The sequence below is a fragment of the Armigeres subalbatus genome, chromosome 3 (genome assembly GCF_024139115.2).
Source record: "Armigeres subalbatus isolate Guangzhou_Male chromosome 3, GZ_Asu_2, whole genome shotgun sequence".
In the NCBI taxonomy this organism is placed as follows: domain Eukaryota; kingdom Metazoa; phylum Arthropoda; class Insecta; order Diptera; family Culicidae; genus Armigeres; species Armigeres subalbatus.
Window position 1 is genome coordinate 373,405,504 of NC_085141.1, and position 21,928 is coordinate 373,427,431.

Consider the following 21,928-nt stretch of genomic DNA (forward strand, 5'->3'; position numbering starts at 1 on the left):
GTGCCCGAAAAATGAGTGACATTTTTTACGCGATTTTTTCGTATGAATTTGTATTTTGGCCATAACTTCTGATCCCATAGTCCGATCCGACCAATTTCAAATAGGAAACAATGGGACAGGATTCTGCGTCGAATGCAACTTGTTGCAAGCAAATCGGTTGAGGGTAAGTGCCCGAAAAATGAGTGACATTTTTTACGCGATTTTTTCGTATGAATTTGTATTTTGGCCATAACTTTCGATCCCATAGTCCGATTTAGCCAATTTCAAATAAGAAAAAATGGGACAGGATTCTGCGTCAAATGCAACTTGTTGCCAGCAAATCGGTTGAAGATAAGTGCCCGAAAAATAAGTAACATATTTTACGCGATTTTTTCGTTTGAATTTGTATTTTGGCCATAACTTTCGATCCCATAGTCCGATCTGGCCAATTTCAAATAAGAAACAATGGGACAGGATTTTGCGTCGAATGCAACTTGTTGCGAGCAAATCGGTTGAGGATAAGTGCTCGAAAAATGAGTGACATTATTTACGCGATTTTTTCGTATGAATTTGTATTTTGGCCATAACTTCTGATCCCATAGTCCGATCCGACCAATTTCAAAAAGGAAACAATGGGACAGGATTCTGCGTCGAATGCAACTTGTTGCAAGCAAATCGTTTGAGGGTAAGTGCCCGAAAAATGAGTGACATTTTTTACGCGATTTTTTCGTATGAATTTGTATTTTGGCCATAACTTCTGATCCCATAGTTCGATCTGGCCAATTTCAAATAGGAAACAATGGGACAGGATTCTGCGTCGAATGCAACTTGTTGCGAGCAAATCGGTTGAAGATAAGTGCCCGAAAAATGAGTGACATTTTTTTAGTAGTTTTGCGCACACACACACACACACACACACACACACACACACAGACATCACCTCGATTCGTCGAACTGAGTCGATTGGTATATAACACTATGGGTCTCCGGGCCTTCTATAAAAAGTTTGTTTTTGGAGCGATCATATAGCCTTTACCGTATACTTAGTATACGAGAAAGGCAAAACTTACGTTGTCTGTGCTCTGGGGTCAAATTGACCCCAAATTGAAATAGCTATAACTTTTTTAATGTTTGGCCAATTTTGGATTTTTGGGGCTGTTTCGAAAGATAATTTAATCATCTTTCATGTCGTTACCGAAGATTGACTATAGGTGGGCGGGTACATCGCGGGGAGAGGTTTTCGTAAAAAAAAGGGTAAAAAACAGTGATTTTTCATGCTTATTTTACTTATATCTGAAAATACTACCCATTTTGAACTGTACCCTTTCAAAAATGTTATGCAGGAAGGCCTGTGCTTTGACATGAGACATTGACTAGTTTAGGTGGCGGTATATTTGAATTCATTATTTTATACTACTCAAGTAATTCCGATATATGGAATTTTCCTCATTGTAAATATTCTTATCGCACAAATTTGAAATTTGTAAAGATAACGTCTTTAACAAAGTTCGTCTGGTGGGAATGGGCTGTCATGTGATGGAATAAATATTTAGGAAATTTACAAATAGGCGGCGCTAGTGTATTTGCAATATTCTTGCATATATGAAATATTGCTTTAGCTTGAGATCCCTCATACTTACACCCAAGTTGTATTCGCCAACACTGTTCAAGATGTCTAGCACTACAAAGCGGTGCTCAATATAATGAGCACTTCTTCCAATTTTTAAATGTGTGCGATAAGAATATTTGCACTGAGGAGAACTCTATATATCGAAATATCTTGAGTAGTCTAAAATAATGAATTCAAATATACCACACCCTGGCGGCCGAGTTCTAAACTTATCAACGCCTCATGTCAAAGCACATGCCTTCCTGCATAACCTTTTTTAAAAAAGGTGCAGTTCAAAATGGGTAGGATTTTCGGATATAAGTAAAATAATCATGAAAAATCACTGTTTTTGTACCCTTCTTCACTAAAACCCCTCCCCGCGATGTACCCGCCCACCAATAGTCAATCTTTGGTAACGACATGAAAGATGATCAAATTATCTTTCGAAACAGCTCCAAAAATCCAAAATTGGCCAAACATTGAAAAAGTTATAGCTATTTTAATTTGGGGTCAATTTGACCCCAGAGCACAGACAACGTAAGTTTTTTTGAACACAGACAGAAGGTTAATAAATCACGAAAATAAAAAGCATGTCTTGAAAATAAATCATTATTTTTCTATAAATTAAAAGATCTAGAATCCAGATTTTCTCTCAAACTATAAAAGCATGTTTTTTCCCACTGTGCGATAGATCAGATAAATGTGAAATCCAATGGTTAAGAAGGACAAAGGTAAAGAAGGATGTCTAATGCCTGCTTATTAACTTACTATTCAAACTCAATTCGACCACCCTTTCAGAGCATCACATCATAGTCGAACAAAGAACTTTAAAAATCATTAGTTCAGTACATTGTTAAACTTCCCCAATGTGCTGAAATGTGATTAAACGAAAACGTAAGTTCGACTTCAAATAAAGGTAGTAAACAAATAAATAGGCCATGTCGAATATTAGTTAGATTAAATACTGAAATGAAATCTGTCTAGCAAATTATTCAGCATCCATTTTATTCAGCTACAAAGATCACAAATAAACAATAATTCAACCTAGATGCTTGTTTGTAGCTTGTCGTTGTTTGTTGGGCAGTCCCCCACTATTATGGGTCACCTCTGTTCTATTATATAAGTATTAGGGTGGTTCAAAAAATTGATTTTGCTCCACAGCGGTCATCTGATTCTTTGCCATGTTCTGAGTAGCACAAGCCGATTCAAGTTTGCATGCAAATTAGTATGGGGAAATTTATTTTTTTCATTATACTGTTAATGACGCTTTCCCATCAAGCGCAGGTTTAAAGAAAACCTGGAACTCTTGGAGGAATTCTCGAAAGAATTTCCGGATGAATTTCTGAAGAAACTCCCGGGAGAATTTTCAAAGGAATCCTCGGAGGAACTGGCAGTAAAACTACCAAAAGAATTCTCGGAAAAAATCTTGGAGAATTCATCTTATAGACAAATCTTGTCTAGCCGAAACCTTTGTAGGGGTATTTAGCTGGACCATCATCATCATCATCATCATCATCATCATCATCAGAGGACCTCCCGGGGAATTCCCTGAGGAGCTTCCAGAGAAGTTCTAGCTTCTAGCTCCAGCTTCTGGTGGAATTTCAATAAAAATTCCTGAAGAAGCCTAAATGAAGTTCAATTCTGGAGAAATTCCGGGAAGAATTTTCAGAGGAACCCCCGTAGGAACTGCCGGTAGAGCTACCGGAATAATTCTCGGAATAATTCTCTCCCGGCGGAATGGAACTCCTGGAAGAATTCCCGAAGGAACTCCCGGAGGAATTTTCGGAGAAACTCCTGGAGGATCTCCCAGTGGAAATCTTGAAGTTTCCACCGGAATTCTTTCAGGATTTCTTTGCGAATCAATCTAATTCGTTTATTGATTTCATTTTCGGTATAACGGGTGGCAACTAAAAAATTGGAAAGAAAAGAATGGGTCGGGAAAAAAAAATACGAAGAAGTACAGTGCAATCTGATATATGTTATTAGGGTGGTTCAAAAAAATCGATTTTGCTCCACTGTGCACATCTGATTCTTTATCATGTTCTGAGTGTCCTCTGAAAATTTGAGCTCATTTGGATTAAAACTGATTTAGCACAAGCCGTTTCAAGTTTGCTTGCAAATTAGTATGGGGAAATTTATTGTTTCATTATACTGTTAATGACGCTTCCCCATCAAGCGCAGGTTTAAAGAAAACCTACATAGCTAAAAGGAATACTCAACAGCTTTCACCCAACGAAAACCGCATGTTGATTAATCGCCCCAATAATTAGTAATCGATTTTAAGACAGGGTACGAGTCTTTAGTCAGGGGAAAGGAGGAAGGAAGGAGGAGGAAATCATGGAGGAATTACTTGATGAACTCTCGTAAGAACTCCTGGATGATCTCCCAAATAAACTTCCGTAAGAATTCCAGGAGGAACTCCTGGAAGAATTATATAATAGAATTATCCCGAAGGAACTCCCAGAGAAATTTTCCGAGGAACTTCTGGAGGAATTTGTAGATAAATTTCTAAAGAAAGCCTAAATGAATTCCTGAGAGAAAGCCTGAATGAATTACCGGAAGAACTACTGGTGAAACTCCCGGAGGAATTTTCAGAGGAACATCCAGTGGAATATCCGGAGTTGAATTTCTAGAGGAACTTCTGAAATCCCATTTCCCGTAAAATTCTTGCAAAATATCCTCCCGGAATTCCCTGTGAAGTTTCTGGAGGGATTTTCGGAGTAACTCTTGGAAAAACTCCTGGAGGAGCTCCTGGAGGAACTCCCACAAGCACTTCTGGAGGTATTCGCACAGTCCTGAAATAATTCTTGGAGAAGTTCCTTAAGGAGTTTTCGGAGAAATATCTGAAGGAATTCCCGGAAAAATACCAGGAGGAATTAATGAAATCTTGGAAGTATTCCCAGATGAATTGCTGAAGAAATTAGCGGATGAACTACCGGGGGTTTGTTTTGAAGAAATTTCTGAAAGAACTCTTCGAAGATATCCTGGAGGAACTCTCAAATTAATTTCCGAATGAAATTTTGGAGTAAATTCCGAGTGAAGTCCGGAAAGAATTCTAGGAGAATCCCGCGGAAAAATTCCCGGAGAAATTCCTGAAGGAATTCCTGGAGAAGTACCTGAAGGAATTCCCGGAAAAATACCTGTGAGAATTTCCGGGGAAATACTTGGACGAATTCCGGAAGAAATTCCTAAAGAAATTTCCAGAGGAACTCTTGAAGGATATTCTTTGATGTAATTGCGAAAAGAATTCCAGAATGAAATCCTAGATGATTTCGCTATTGAATTTATGGAGGTATTTCCGGAAAATTTCCTGGAAGTTAAATAAAGGAAATATAGGAAGAGTTCCTGGAAGAATTTCCGAAGGAATTTCTTATAGATTTACAAGTGAAATTATGGAGCGAAATCCTCCGATTTCCGTCATAAATTTCTGAAGAAACTTCTGGTGGAATTTTAGGAAGAAATTTCATATGTATTCTTGAAGGAAATGCCGGAGATTATTCTGGAAGAATTGCCGAAGAAATGTATAGAAGTTAAACTTGGAGAGAAGAAAAGAAATATTCAAAGAAGTTCCTCATGAATTTCCTAAACAAAAAATTTAGTGGGCGGTTTCTAGATAAGAAGGAATTACAATAACATGAGAAGGATTTTCGAACGATTTTCAGCTGAATTTGTGAATAACTTTCCGAAGGAATTTAGAAATTCCCAGGGGAGGGGATGATGCCCTCTCCTGCTCCCCTCTGGCCACGTCTTTGAGTTGAAGAGCGCCAGTTCATCTAACGAGCCGTAATAAAAATCCTTTTTCCAGTAGAATGCGAATCGTGTCAGCTGATTTTCACTGAGTCCCTTTTCAATGTGGTACAATTGAATAAGAAACTTATTTTTCGTGTTTAATTCACGGCGCTAGAACTATCTTCATTGTCCGCTCGGAGAGTGGCCACACAATTTGAAAGCGTTTTTCCGGCATACCTATCTCAGTGTTCTTGATGTTATCAAGCGATGTCTTTAGCAGTGAGCAGAAATTCAGCTTGATAACCTTTGCATTACCATTATTTGCCAAATGATGTTGTCTCATGACTTTGCTCCAGATTTGTTGGAATGGCGCAAAAAAAACTGGCGGTCCAAAGTCTGTCAAAATCCGTGTGGAGTTAGGATAAAGTGCGATGAGTTAAATTTGATGAGTCGTGCAGAGCTCAGTCAGTTCAATATTTATGTGACTTTTATGTCCATCCACAAATACAATAATGGGAAATTGGACGCCCTTATTCAACAGCCACTTGTAAAAATCATCCATCATTTATTCGTAAAAGGTCTTAGACGTCTGCCAACCTTCATCGGATACACCTGTAGACCATCCCTCTGGAGTACTTTCAGCAATTTCACGTGTCAGAGCTGTGTACCTGTCCGCAAATAGCCTTGAACTCCTTCAAGCAAACTTGAACCCTGACTCGTTGAAATGGTAAACCCTCTCTGGCTCATTGAATAAAGACAGCCCAATGCCTTTCTCTTGGAGAGTTTCTTCGTCGTCTCGCGACAAATTTGGGCTTCCATGACAATTGCCGCAGTTTTTGAGAGCCTCGTAGTGTGCCTTTTCTTCTGCGCCGGATGCCTTGGCAAGAATCGTTGGGTCCAGTTGCTGCTTGTTGAAATTAAAGAAGATTAGGTTTTTTTTGTGGTTTAAAATTTAGTTTTTATTTAGTCAAGTATTGACAATTTCAGGTTTACAAAATATGTACAGTTTAAAAAATCTTGGTCTAGGTGGAATTCTAATTCATTCACATCGATCCTATCGTTACGCTTGTTAACATAGTGGATGTAATTTATAAATATTCTAAGGATTCTATTCCTATTCCTGTCAGTACAGGTTTCATTAGATCCTCGAAGGAAAATTGCCTCCACCCATGTGTTGCTCTTGCTAGGCTTCGTTGCAGAACCGTCCATGCCTGGACGACGCGAGCGCAGGAACAAAATTTATGCTGGAGCGTTTGGTTTCCACAGTGTGTGCGATTCTCGTCTGCCACTCGTTGCATCACGAACAGCAGTTTTCGATGCTCAATTTTGCCGTTCACTAGTAGGTACAATTTGTATCGTTGCGCGGATGTAAACTGCTTTGCTGAAATATTTCGTCACATGCGTTACCAGTCGATCGCTGGACTGTTTATTTCGACCTTTGGAAGCTCGGTTTGTTGAATGAAGAACCGGTGGATTAGATTGCCGGAGGGATTTTGTTGGATCAGGTGGGGAGCTTGGGTTAAACATGAGAGGATGATTCTAATGTCGAAATAGTCTATTGAAATTGCTGGGCGAGGATTTGCGTGGAAAAGAAGGGATCTGTAATAAGGATGGGAATCGATCTCATTGAGCGCTCTATTGGTGGCCCAGGCCTCCTTGCTCCTTGTCCCGTGCCAGCTGAGTTATTGGTACACGGGAAGTCACTCCTCTCCACAAGAACGTACCCATTGTTGACGTGATCTTCGCCGTTTGAATACCGAGGGGTGGCAACACAGACGATAAATACCATAGCTTGGATGTGCCAAACGTATTCAGTATAACTACTTTCTGGTGTATGGTCAACGTACGCAACGATTGGAGCCACATTTGCTGCGCGAACTTCCCCACCAGTGCATTCCAATTTAGGGCTGTCATCAGACGAATGAAATTTGCAAATAAATACCCAGAATTTTGACTACATGAGTAGTTTGTAGCCACTGGGAGTCAAAAATATATCCATTCACCGCAATGGTTTTGCGCAAATTCAATTGCGCGCCGGCGGCAAGACCAAAGCGACGAAAAACTTCCCTCATCGCCTCGATCTGCCACGGTGACGTCACTATCACGCAGATGTCGTCGGCGTAATCCTCTCCACACACTTGCTCGAGCCGGCATACCAACGGATGGAGATATAAAACGAAGAGGTGCATGGATAGTTGGTCCCCCTGTCGCACCGAACGAGTCACTGTGTCATCGGCCATAGGCTCTCCCGCCAGGCGCGTATCGTTGACGCGTGGGTAAAGTTCCTTTGAAGCGCCAATATTTCACCTTTAAGACGGTTTATGGTAGTCAGCATTTCGGGATGTTGGTAATATCCGTCGTACGCTAGCCGTAGTTGCGTATAGCAACGCTGGTGCGCATCGTGAAATTCCTCGAAACCGGCTCGAGATTTCCACTTAAAAAACGTTTTGATTTTGAGCTTAGCGTACGACAGCCACCATTCCATGCACGATCCGTAGTTCCTACGTTGCCGAGTCCAATATTGCCACTTATAATGGAACTCGGATACGTTTTCTTCGGTTAGAATATGCGGACGAAGAGCCCAGAAACCGCGCCAGGGTTCGTGTCCCAGTGGGGGTAGACAGAGTCGTACCGTCAGCGCTTTGTGGTCTGTGAAGCAATGGACGTGCGTGTAGGCAGACTGCAGCTTGTTCCGTAAGCCGGCGCTTACGTACATGCGGTCAAGTCGAAATTGCGCATTTCGATCATGCAGCTGCTGTTGTTGGACGGCTGTTTTAAGGAACGGGCTTGTGTACAGCATGCAGTTGAAATCACCAGCGAGGATGACGTTGGCGGTGGGGTGACGGAGGTAGTAGGCCATGATGCCGTTGAAAAACTCTTCTCTAGCAGCGCGCTGTGCAGTGCCGGAGGGAGCGTAAATATTGCAAATCTCGCGTGATTTTTGAAAACGTCGTCCAAGTCCAAAAGAGAAGCTCTCTTTGTTTACTTTCTCTTTCGATTATTACAAAGCCATACTAACATTTACATTGGATTTTCCAGCACCGATCTGAAGAAAATAGCTTTGTCTAGTGTGCTGAGGTGAAAATATTGCAACAAATTTTTAACTAGTCTAGATATTAGCAAATGAGAGCGTAATGAAAGAGAGTGTCTCATTTGGACCTACGACGTTTTCAAAAATCACGCGAGAAATTGTCGTGTCGTGCACTCTCAGCGCGATCAGCCGGCTATCCAGGCTTTTCTCTACATAAGTGACCTGGATATGCTCCTTCACTGCAACAGCGGTGCCTCTCCTCGTGTGGTCCACATTTGCGAAAACGACATAGCATGGCAAGGAAAGCTGTTCGTTCTCGACTTCCTGCAGGCACACGATTTCAAGGCTTTGACTGCTGATGAAGGTTCGGAGCGCGTTGAGTTTCGTGGGGTTCGTGATCGGCGATGTTTATCGAAGCGAGGTTTTACGACGTGAGAGCCATTTATGGGAGAGAATCCACGTCCTGCTCGTCGTCACCATCATCGCATCGCTACTTTTTGCCGGGCGGGCGCCCTCGACTTCGTCCGCTTCTTGTGGACGTTGCATTTGCAGGCTTTTTGAAAATGTCGACCAAATCCACCTCGGCGTGTTGTTGTTGTGTGTGTAACGATGCTGACAATGAGCTGCGCGTGTTTTGCTTTTACAGCGGAATGGGAGACACCGTTCGTACGATGCTTATAGCAGGCTGACTTGCTGATTGGGTTTTCGACCCAGAAGGTTCGTATAGACTCACCGGCTTCGGTAGCTCGGGAAAGGCCTCCAACGATGCTGGTCCTGGAGCGATAGAGCCCTGACCAACTGGTTTGGCTATCGGGGGTTTCGCTCCGCTCGACTTCTTCGGCGCCTGTCGTGGCTCAGCTTGCTTCGTCACGTTGGCGTAGCTTTTTTGGACCAGCAGTTTTTTGTTTTATACACAAGAAATGCCAGTGTGGGTCTGCTCTTTGCAATTTCACTCATTGGAAAACCAGCCCTAGACATGTAGAGGACCCATGTTTTGTTCCATTCTTCTTCTGATGGCGACAAAACTGTGCCGGGACCTGGCATTGTGCATCTCGAATCGAATCAATCGATTTGTACGTTTTTGCAGATGACTACGTCAGTTCAGCGGACGATGGAAGCCAACCAGCCCCCACCTTGAGGGAAGTTAAGGATGCCATTCAACAGCTAAAGACCAATAAAGCAGCTGGTAAGGATGGTTTCGGAGCTGAGCTCATCAAGATGGCCCCGGAAAAGCTGGTTACTTGCCTGCACAAACTGATAGTCAGAATCTGGGAAACCGAACAGCTACCGGAGGAGTGGAAGGAAGGGGTCATATGCCTCATCTACAAGAAAGGCGACAAACTGGAGTGTGAGAACTTTCGAGCGATCACCATCCTTAATGCCGCCTACAAAGTGATATCCCAGATCATCTTCCGTCGTCTGTCACCATTAGTGAACGAGTTCGTGGGAAGTTATCAAGCCGGCTTCGTTGACGGCCGCTCGACAAAGGACCAGATCTTTACTGTACGGCAAATCCTTCAAAAATGCCGTGAATACCAAATCCCAACGCACCATCTGTTCGTTGATTTCAAGGCGGCATACGACAGTATAGACCGTTTAGAGCTATGGAAAATTATGGACGAAAACAGCTTCCCTGGGAAGCTTACCAGACTGATCAAAGCAACGGTGGATGGTGTGCAAAACTGTGTGAAGATTTCGGGCGAACACTCCAGTTCGTTCGAATCGCGCCGGGGACTAAGACAAGGTGATGGACTTTCGTGCCTGTTGTTCAACATTGCGCTAGAAGGTGTCATGCGGAGAGCCGGGTGTAACAGCCGGGGTACGATTTTCAACAGACCCAGTCAATTTATTTGCTTCGCGGATGCCATGGACATTGTCGGCCGAACATTTGCAAAGGTGACAGTACTGTACACCCGCCTGAAACGTGAAGCAACAAAAGTTGGACTGGTGGTGAATGCGTCAAAGACAAACTACATGCTTGTGGGCGGAACGGAGCGCGACAGGGCCCGCCTGGGAAGCAGTATTACGATAGAAGGGGATACCTTCGAGGTGGTCGAGGAATTCGTCTACCTCGGATCCTTGCTAACGGCTGACAACAACGTTAGTCGTGAAATACGAAGGCGCATCATCTGTGGAAGTCGGGCCTACTACGGGCTCCAGAAGAAACTGCGGTCGAAAAAGATTCGCCACCGCACCAAATGTGTCATGTACAAGACGCTTATAAGACCGGTTGTCCTCTACGGACATGAAACATGGACAATGCTCGAGGAGGACTTGCAAGCACTCGGAGTATTCGAGAGACGGGTGCTTAGGACCATCTTTGGCGGTGTGCAAGAAGACGGTGTGTGGCGGCGAAGAATGAACCATGAGCTCGCCCAACTCTACGGCGAACCCAGTATCCAGAAGGTAGCTAAAGCCGGAAGGGTACGATGGGCAGGACATGTTGCAAGAATGCCGGACAGCAACCCTGCAAAGATGGTGTTCGCTTCCGATCCGGCAGGTACGAGACGGTGTGAAGCGCAGCGAGCGAGATGGGCAGACCAGGTACAAAACGACTTGGCGAGCGTGGGGCGTATCCGAGGATGGAGAGATGCGGCCTTGAATCGTGTATTGTGGCGTCAAATTGTTGATTCAGTGTTATCTGTTTAGATGTAAACTAAATAAATGAATGTGTTGATCCATATAATAAGCAATGGCAACGTTTTTAAATCATCTCTGGGCCAAAATAGACCCCAATGCACTAGGAAGGTTAAAGGCACGTACCGGGCACAAAAGAATAGGCACCATGCCTTTCCATGAAAGTTGGAAGCCTTTTTTAAATATTTAAAATGTTTTTCCGAGCTGTTTGAGAGATTTTTTTGGAAACTTGAATGATTTTCCCTGGAAGCTTGAAAGGCTTCTTCCACCGTCCATGAAGGCTTTTTCTAAAAACTGGAAAACTTTTCTTAAAAAAGTCTCCCACTATTATGGGTCACTTAAGCCTTTGTTCTATAATATATGTAATTGTTCGTAATCCACAATAAGTGGCACAATCCAATTATCTTTTTGTGTCTTATGCCTGCCGAAGGTCTTATCTTTTGTAAAACATGATTTCTTAACAGTGAAATGTCGAAATTATTCAAAAAGTTGGTAATGGACTTGATACACAAATATGGGTCAACATTTCCAACGCAACAATTGTTGGTCAGTTTAATACAGATTATGGGTTACTAGGGCCCTCTTTACTGGGGCCCTCCTTAGCCGTGCGGTAAGACGCGCGCCTACAAAGCAAGACCATGCTGAGGGTGGCTGGGTTCGATTCCCGGTGCCGGTCTAGACAGTTTTCGGATTGGATATTGTCTCGACTTCCCTGGGCATAAAAGTATCATCGTGCTATAGCCTCATGATGTACGAATGCAAAAATGGTAGCTTGGCTTGGAAACCTCGCAGTTAATAACTGTGGAAGTGCTTAATGAACACTAAGCTGCGAGGCAGCTCTGTCCCAGTGTGGGGATGTAATGCCAATAAGAAGAAGATAAGAAGAAGATGGGTTACTAAGAAAATTTAATATCGACAAAATAGTATCGTTTATTGTAATGTAACTGAAAAAAATCTGTACCCAATGAGGCTACGTTGATATGGTTGAGCTTTCGACAAGACAAAGAAATGTTTGCTTGTACATTCATTTAATCTTTAGCCCTATTCGCCAATTCACCATTTGGCCTATTGAGGCTCTCATGTTAGCCTTGCGAGCTAAGTCACAGAATTGAAAATCCGGAGACGTCGAGCTCGAATCTCGGTCTGGTCTAGGATGTTTATATGGCTCCACCCCACTACCCCGAATGCCAGTACCCCGAATGCCATTACCCCGAAGGCCATTGCCCCGAATGGGGTAGTCCCGAATGGACGCGTTTTCTCGCTATAAGGCACACAGAGGAAATAATTCCTTCTCTAAATGAACGCGTTTACCCAGTATGAGGCAGACAGAGAAGATGATACCTTCTTTAAAACATCGTGCTTATACCGAGATAAGACACACATAGGAAATAATGCCTTTTTAAAAGTAACGCGTCTGCCCGATAGAAGGCGAACAGAGATGATGCCTTCTTGAAGTCAATTCAACTTCCCGAAGACAAACAAGATCACCCTCTCTCTCACTCTCTCTCTCTCATACACACACTCCCATACTCACTCACTTCCTCTACCTCACCAATTATTACTCATTCACCCACTCTTACTCATTCAACCACTCTTACTCAGTAATCCACTTTTAATCACTCATTTACTCTCAATCATTCGCTCAATTTTACTCACGCACTCTTATTCGCCCACTCACTCTCAATCACTCACTCTTACTCACTCACTCACTTTTACTCATGAATCCCCTGTTACACACTTACTCCCTTTTACTAACTCACTCCTTCCTCTTTCTCACTCCCTTACGCTTACTTTTTTTTTGTCTTTATTATCGAGACTTTCAGTCCGAGGCTGGCTCGTCTCGGATCCACGCTTACTTACCCACTCACTCTTACTCATTCACTCACTCTTGCTCACTGGCTTACTCCTACTCACTCGCTCATTCATACCACTCACTCACTCTTACTCGCTCATTCTATCTTACTTATTCAATTTTACTCATGCACTCACTTTTACTCACTTACTAACTCATTCCCTCTTACTCACTCACTCAGTCAGTTTTACTCACTCCCGTTTCGTTTCCAGATATTGGCAATAGTAACAGTAACAAAAGCTGCTTGAGAGTAAAAATTGCCTTCGTCGTCAGGTTTAATTTGCAAATAACACCAAAAATTAAATAATATTTTCGACTCGCACCGGCACCTCGCAGCACGTTCTGTATTGAGCACCTTGAAAAGTTTAATGGTCCGTACGCTTAAGATGAGCCCCTCTAGAACGCTACGTAATTTGTGAATGTGCCACCCATGGCTCGCCTATGGACTAAACCACGATGACGTCACACGTCGATTTTCAGTAAGAAGAAAACCTCATCTGAGGGCAAAGTTTACAAAAAATGAACATCAACGTTAACATCCGGTGAACTAAAAGCTTCGAATTCACCCAAATGTTCATCGGCCCGCAGCGGATGTCATTTTTTCGAGCGAAAAGAAGAAAAATCGTGGAAAAAGAAGACGCTTGTGGTTAAGTCCATATTCAAAAGGCATCCAAAACACATTCATATTTAAAAACAAAATGAACGCCATCGAGTTTTATTGTGAACAATCCCTACTACTCCCTACTTATTCCCTACTATGACGAAAAAAACTCTTTTCGCCGCCGGAAAATTACTATTGTTGATCTGCTGGTGAAAAATTCTGGCACACTCGCTGGCACAGCGGAAGTTTTAATGATGTTCACGACGTGTCGCGGCGCTGCGTTCATGCACACGTCCATAGCAGGAAATCGTACGAAACTGGAAAAGAAAATGTATGAGAAGGAATTCTGTTTAATAAATTGATTTTACTTACATTATTTTGTAGCGAGAAGCATTTTTCAGCATACCGCCAACAGTCCACCATGTTGAAAAAAAAAAACTTTGTTGTGCGAGAAAGTCAAAAAGTATTGTATTGTTGGCTCTTGAATTTTATGTGCAAGTATTAATAGTTCTCAACTATGGATCATTGCACATAAAATTCATTGTTAGGTCAAATAGAACGTAAATAAATTACCTTTATATTGTATATGAATGAGTATTAAATATCGTTGATGATTAATAGATTTTGAGTGCTGCACTTAAAGTCGTGATGAAGTCAGTCGAAACTGTTTTATGTGACTCGCGCATATAAAATATAATGGTAATTTGATCTCAGTGTAAGCGTTTCGAAGAATGAGCCTTTCTCCGAAACGCTTTTCAAGCTATTTCAAGAAGTTGTTGGGAGAAACCTTCTAAGCTTCTCTGAAAAGTCTCCTAATCTTCTTGAAGAAGCCAGATATAGTATAAATAGTTGTTTTACAAAAGCCTTTTCCAATTTTCGCCTTCCTTCACACCTTTCACTTTCTGCTAAAGTAAAACATGTTGGTAAAACAGTTTAAGCGTTGTTAACAGTTTTCTTCCATATTTCTACCTAAATTAATTCCTAGCTGAAAATGTCAGCTTGTTTGTAAACATCGATGGCTGGAATATTCGAAGGGCAATATTCTCACAAAAAGATACCTACCAAACAGAAAGTTGACCAGGGTGGAATAAATGATGATGTCCAATAACAATTTCTCGATTGTTCCACTTCCAGGGTAAACAAATAAAATAAAATCGATAAAAAAAACTTCTCCGTCAGTTACATTCGAATGATTCCAAGCACCATGGGTCTAGTTAAAGGCTCCCCCAGACCTAAGCGATTTCATCGCCGCGACGACGACAACTAGTCGCCGCGATTCTATCGTTGGGTCGCTGCAAGCAATGTTCTATTTACGCTTCCATACCAACGGCGACAGAATCGCTGTCGCCAAACGATAGAATCGCGTCGCGACTGTCGCATCGCGTGTGTTTGGGGGAGCCTTAAAACAGCCGGGGGAAAGTCAAATGAACGTTAATAACGTGATATTATATTCTTTATTTGTTTGGATCTCAGCGTGTTGAAAAACTGTGATCAACATCAACGATTCTTCTTTTCTTATAGGTAGTCGTCGATGTCAGCTTGTTGATGTACAGGTTTAATTTTTTTTTAATCATAGCAGGCTAAGTGAAGCAATCGAAATTTTACTTCATGTTCATACAGTCGTGGCTTACTCTGTGGTTCCAATACAGCCTTATTTTTCGCTGTGAACCACCATGCGTTCCCATTTTTCCCAGCCAGTTATCCACATGAGAGCTAATTTTTCCCCGTTTTTTTTCCTTTCTCACGCATCTCTCCTTTCCCGCAGCTGACGATGAACGACTTCAGCGTGCACCGGATCATCGGCCGGGGCGGTTTCGGCGAGGTGTACGGCTGTCGGAAGGCCGACACCGGCAAAATGTACGCCATGAAGTGTCTAGACAAGAAGCGAATCAAAATGAAACAGGGCGAAACGTTGGCGCTGAACGAAAGGACGATGCTCTCGCTAGTCAGTACCGGGGTAAGTATGACTGTAACCTTAGTGGGTTTAGTTATTTTTTTCCGTTTGGGCAGAAAAAATGGACGCTTTTTCTTTCTTGATGGGTTGTGGACGGGATTTTCAATTTCGGATATGGAGCGATTCACAGTGGACGGTAACTAGGATTTTTTTTTCATATAAATAATATAAAGTTGTTCATCGTCCTACCTATAAATCGTAACATGTTTGCTTGAATTTTCGTGTAGATGGGTAAGTTATATTAGTAAAGAACTTCGCTTAAAATTCTCAAAAATCTTATATATAAAAATGAAATGGTCTGTGTTCGTATCCGCATAACTCGAAAACGGCTGGATGGATTTTTTTCATTTCTTCAGCAGAAACATTCGTCATAGTTTCCGACGGGTTTATATGATATTTCCTCATGTGGAAATCATAAGTAAAGTTGAGTAAATCGTCAAAAACTAAAATAAAGATTCGTATGGGAATTTTGCATAGCCAGTTCACAACGCGCATTTTCGCATACTATGCAGGACAACGTCTGCCGGGTCAACTAGTAGTTATACAAAAATTAGCATAATTTACATGTGAAAAAGAAGAAAATTTTTAAATATGACATGACTTCCGAAAAAGAGTTTCTGTTCATGCTGAAAATCCTGCCCCCATATTAATCTTACCAGCAAACACGGTCGTAATCGAAAAACTTTCAACAACTTTTATCGCTCTTTTGCTATTAGACCCAGTCACTGTGAAGTGCTTTCACAGCAAAAGAAGAATGATAAGCCGAGATTAGTGTGCATTACCATTCCGACCGTGCGAGCGTGACCCTAATTTGGGAGTGCTTTTACGCTCTCGCACATATTCGTCGGTTGCATCAGCAGTCGTTCGCAGTTACTCGCAGGAACTAACGAGCTGTAATGATCTCAAAGCGACCGAACCCCCTCTGGCGGCAAGGAGCCGAGTAAAGTGCATTTCTTTCTTTAGCGTCTCATTTCATTCTTCTGCTTTCGCACAGGCCACCGCAATGGCAGCCCAGTGGCCATTAGGACAAAGTAGCGTCCAACTTCCTCTTTATCCGCAAGCAAGCGTTGCGGTCCTCGCCGCTGCCGTCGTCTTCGTCTGCCTCTTGGTGCGGGAAATCTTGTCAAGCTGTCATTTCCTTTCAAAGGGGAGGAGCGACCCAAGTCGTTTAAACGGAACGATTTATCCTCCCAGCAGCAGTGAGGCGAACGGTGGCGATGGCGACATTTGGTCTGCACAAGTGGCGGAAAAGTTCTCTAGCAGTTCGCAAACCTAATGAGCTGATAAATTTGAAAAGCTACGGTTCAAGTAGGTCGTTATGGAGTTTGTGGCCTTCAGCTGGAAGCAGAGCATGTCATTTAACAGATGAATTTATGATTTCCATTCGATGTTGAATAGTGGAGGAACATTGTTGGTTACCAAATAATAAATGTGCGACAGTTGACGCAGCCCATTCAATCTTGTAGTATAAGCGAAATAAAAATTCATAGTGAAGAACTTCGATTAACACTGCAAGTACCAAGCAAAGATTTGTAACGTAAAGTACCAAGGTCACAAAAAACGTGGAACAGCAACCTTGAGCATCCAGATCTCAGCCATTTTTCAATCAAATCTCTTTATTTTTTCACAGAACAATCCGTGGGATTTTAGAAATCGACTACTGTAGGCAGATTGCGTTTTCATGTAACGGCCACTGAGAACCAGCCGGATAGTTCTGTTCCACGTTTTTTGCAGTCTGTTTGTGACCATCCAGCATGTTGCAGGCAATGGCACTGCTTGTATGCAAAATTATAAGGAGCATAATCTAAGGATTATTTTGTGAATATGTGGAAAATAAACAAAACCCAACGTGTTTCTAGAAGTATGACGATTTTAGATGTTCCATGCAAAGAGATTGTGATGAAGGGTGGTTTGAATATTGCCAATTTCCGCGTTATATACGTTATGGATCCTTCTTTAGCAAAACAGAACATTTTTTGAATGAGTACAATATAATAGCAAACAACCGACGTAAAGTGAATAAAACCTTTTAAACCTTTCAATGGTAGAAATTGTGGAAAATAGGTACAAAATTAGTTCATCATGATATTCAATTTTGCATTACTTACAGAATCAATAATCTATTGAATATTGAAAAATAATTGTTTATCCCGGTACCAATATTACGTTGCAAGGCCTTCTTTCACCATGCGATAAAATGCGCGGCTACAAAGCAAGACCATGCTAAAGGCGGCTGGGTTCGGGTTGAAAATTTTCTCGACTTCCCTGGCCATAAAAGTAGGATATAAGAATGCAAAATGTCTAAGAAACCTCGGAGTTAATAACTGTCGAAGTGCTGATCGAATATCAAGCAATCCAACATATTCAAACACGTTCGTAGAGCCTCTGAAGAGAATTTTAGAAAAAATAGGTGTATGAAAAATGTATAACAAAGTATATACACTGATGAACATAAGTATTCGTCATATTTTCATAGTGATTTCTATAAAAACCTGACAAATACTTATGCTCATCAGTGTAAACAAAAATTATAAATAGCTTGCATATAGACCACATCACCTCATATTTTCCTAAAGAGTTGTTTACCACGGGCCACGATAGTATCCAATAGCTCCTTTCTGGAGGCATAATTTCATGAGCAGAGAAACAAACCTTGTAATCGATGTCATCGTAACCTTTCGTTTAGTAACATCACCCAAATGAGGCCAAGTGTAATATGTCATGCCTATGCAGGCACTACAGCTCTCGATTTCAAACAGCAAAACTGCTATTACGCACAGAGCTTGTTGAAAACCACCAGATACCAGATTTTGTACAGAAATCATCAGTCTGAGATACATTTGAAGGGTTCTTGTTGCGATTCAAAAAAAAACTCACTGGATTTTCATTAAATTAAACTGGAAACACTGGAAAATTAGGGAAAAAGTCAAATTTTTAAAGCTTCTACAAGAATTCTCGGAAATCCTGAAGTAATTTTAGAAAATCCTCCAGGAATATAAACATCAACTTGTAACTGTGAGTAAATTCTGAAGGCTAAGTAAGGTGTTAACACAACATTATTTCTGGAATTCTGGGGAATTTATTACTAATTGTCTTCCTTTCTAAATTATGAGGAGTTTTTTCTATTGATACAGGAAAGACTTCTCGCTCAACTTTTCAAAAGGACCTAAGTAACATTTTTTTCATGAATTAATTTGAATAGCGCAAACAACAGAACAACATGAAAGCTTTTGATTGCAGTACTCAAATTAATTCATGAAAAAATGTTACTTAGGTCCTTTTGAAAAGTTAAGCGAGACTTTCAGTGTAGATCCTCAAGAGTTTCTAGTTAAATTATTGTATGGATTCCTATTGAAATTGTTGGAGGAATTTTTAGTAAAGTAAAATTCTGAAAGGAATTCCTGGAAGATATTGGTGAAGTTACTCCAACAGGAATTCGTTGATCCATTTTTGTCAGAAATTCCAGCACGAATATTTGGAGAAAGTCCAAGAATAATTTCTAGGGGAGTTCAAGGAAGTACTCTCAAAGAAATTTAAAGAAGCACAATACAACAACAAAAAATGAATTCCTAGGGGAATTCAGAATGCATTCCTGGGAGAACTCAGAATAAATTCATGAGGGAAATCCTAATGAATTCCTGGTGGATTTCAAAATGAACTCCTGGGGAAATTCAAAACGAATTCCTGGGGGAATTCAAAATGAATTCCTGGGACAAATCAAAATGAATTTCTGGAGGAATTCAAAATGAATTCCTGGGGGAATTCAAAATGAATTCTTGGGGGAATTCAAAATGAATTTCTGGGGAAATTCAAGATGAATTTCTGGGAGTGCGTGTTGGCTCTTGTTTCGGACGGCAGAACGATCGCGCGAAACATTTGTAAAATCCAGGTTATTTTGTCCTCCTTTGGACGGTTCGTAAGTAAATTGATGAATATATTTTATTATTTTTTCAGCATATACTGTTATTGACAAACGCTCTATATTGTCGAATAGAGCTCCCTATTATTCACCTTACCCACTAACACAAATTTTCCTTCCTGAGACATCTATGAAGGTAGTATGGGTTCCCTGCATCTTCACTAGTAGATGTTGAACTAACATTCCTTCCCTTCCTTCCGTGATTGTAAGGACGTGGCCAGGTATACAACTGCTACTGTATAGGAAAAGGTACTAATCCCAAGTACCAATTTGCGACAATATACAGTAGATTGCTCAATTGAGCATTGTATAGCCACCCACGATTTGTACAATCACATATGCTATGCTATGCTAAATTCAAGATGAATTTCTGGGGAAATTCAAAGTGAATTTCTGGGGAATTCAAAATAAATTCCTGGGGGAATGCAAAATGAATTCCTGGGGGAATTCAAAATGAATTCCTGGGGGAATTCAAAATGAATTCCTGGGGAAAATCAAAATGAATTCCTGGGAGAATTAAATATAAATTGAATTCCTGGAGGAATTCGAAATGAAGTCCTGTGGGAATTCAAAATGAATTCCTGGGGGAATTCAAAATGAATTCCTGGAGGAATTCAAAATGAATTCCTGGGGGAATTCAAAATGAATTCCTGGGAAAATGCAAAATGAATTCCTGGGGGAATTCAAAATGAATTCCTGGGGGAATTCAAAATGAATTCCTGAGGGAATTCAAAATGAATTCCTGGGGGAATTCAAAATGAACTCCTGGGGGAATTCAAAATGAACTCCTGGGAGAATTTAAAATGAATTCCTGAAGGAATTCAAAATGAATTCCTGGGGGAATTCAAAATGAATTCCTAAGGAAATTCAAAATTAATTCCTGGTGGAATTCAAAATAAATTCTTGGGGGAATTCAAAATGAATTCCTGGGGGAATTCAAAATGAATTCCTGGAGGAATTCAAAATGAATTCCTGGGGGAATTTAAAATGAATTCCTGCGAGAATTCAAAATGAATTTTCGGTTAAAGAGGTGAGCCAGCCTAGGGCTGAAAGCCTCTAAAATAAAGACAATAATAATAATAATAATGAATTTTCGGGGGAATTCAAAATGAATTCCTGGGGGAATTCAAAATAATTTCCTGGGGGATTTTAAAATTAATTCCTGGGGGAGTTCGAAATGAATTCCTGGGGGAAATCAAAATGAATTCATGGGGGAAGTCAAAATGAATTCCTGGGGGAATTCAAAAAGAATTCCTGGGGGAATTCAAAATAAATTTCTGGGGGAATTCAAAATGAATTACTGTGGGAATTCAAAATGAATTGCTGGGGAAATTCAAAATGAGTTCCTGGGAGAATTCAAAATGAACTCCTGGGGGAATACAATATGAATTCATGGGGGAATTCAAAATGAATTCCTGGGGTAATTCAAAATGAATTCCTGGGGGAATTCAAAATGAATTCCTGGGGGAATTCAAAATGAATTCCTGGTGGAATTCGAAATGAATTCCTGGGGGAATTCAAAATGAATTCCTGGGGGAATTCAAAATGAATTCCTGGGAGAATTCAAAATGAATTCCTGGGAGAATTCAAAATGAATTCCTGGGAGAATTCAAAATGAATTCCTGGGGGAGTTTGAATTCGAAATGAATTCCTGGGAAAATTCCCCAAGAAATTAATTTTGATTTCTCCTAGGAATTCATTTTGAATACCCCCAGGAATTCATTTTTTATGCCCCCAGGAATTCATTTTGAATTCCACCAGGAATTCATTTTGAATTCCCCCAGGAATTCATTTTGAATTCCTCCAGGAATTCATTTTGAATTCCCCCAGGAGTTCATTTTGAATTCCCCCAGGAATCCATTTTGAATTCCGCAGGAATTCATTTTGAATTCCTCCAGGAATTCATTTTGAATTCCCTAAGGAATTCATTTTGAATTCCCCCAGGAATTCATTTTGCATTGGTGGTGGAATTCAGCATAATTTCCTAGTGGAATTCGACATGAATTCATGGTGGAATTCAAAATGAATTCATGGTGGAATTCAAAATGAATTCCTGGGGGCATTAAAAATGAATTCCTGGGGGTGTTCAAAATGAATTCCTAGGAGAATTCAAAATGAATTTCTTGGGGAATTAAAAATGAATTCCTGGTGTATTTCTAAATGAATTCCTGGGGGAATTCAAAATGAATTCCTGGGAGAATTCAAAATGAATTCCTGAGGGAATTCAAAATGAATTCCTGAAGGAATTCAATATGAATTCCTGAGGGATTTAAAAATAAATTCCTGAGGCAATTCAAAATAAATTCCTGGGGGAATTCAAAATGAATTCCTCAGAGAATTCAAAATGAATTCCTGAGGGAATTCAAAATGAATTCTGGGGGAATTCAAAATGAATTCCTGGGGGAATCCAAAAGGAATGAAAATTGAATCAAAATGAATTCCTGAGGGAATTTTGAAAATGAATTCCTGGGGGAATTTAAAATGAATTCCTGGGGGAATTTAAAATGAATTCCTGGGGGAATTCAAAATGAATTCCTGGGGGAATTAAAAATGAATTCCCTCAAGAATTCAAAATGAATTCCTGGGGGAATGCAAAATGAATTCCAGGGGGAATTCA

The 21,928-nt window shown here is 40.9% G+C and overlaps 1 protein-coding gene across 2 annotated transcripts in view; it reads left to right on the plus strand.

The window, feature by feature from the left end:
• Nucleotides 1-21,928, plus strand: part of LOC134226492 (G protein-coupled receptor kinase 1) — a 543,976-nt gene that overhangs the window by 488,027 nt on the left and 34,021 nt on the right. For both annotated transcript variants that reach the window (XM_062707302.1, XM_062707301.1), the window contains one exon: nucleotides 15,204-15,395. In XM_062707302.1, the coding sequence (XP_062563286.1) occupies nucleotides 15,204-15,395 (192 nt within the window). The remainder of the gene's footprint in view (nucleotides 1-15,203; nucleotides 15,396-21,928) is intronic.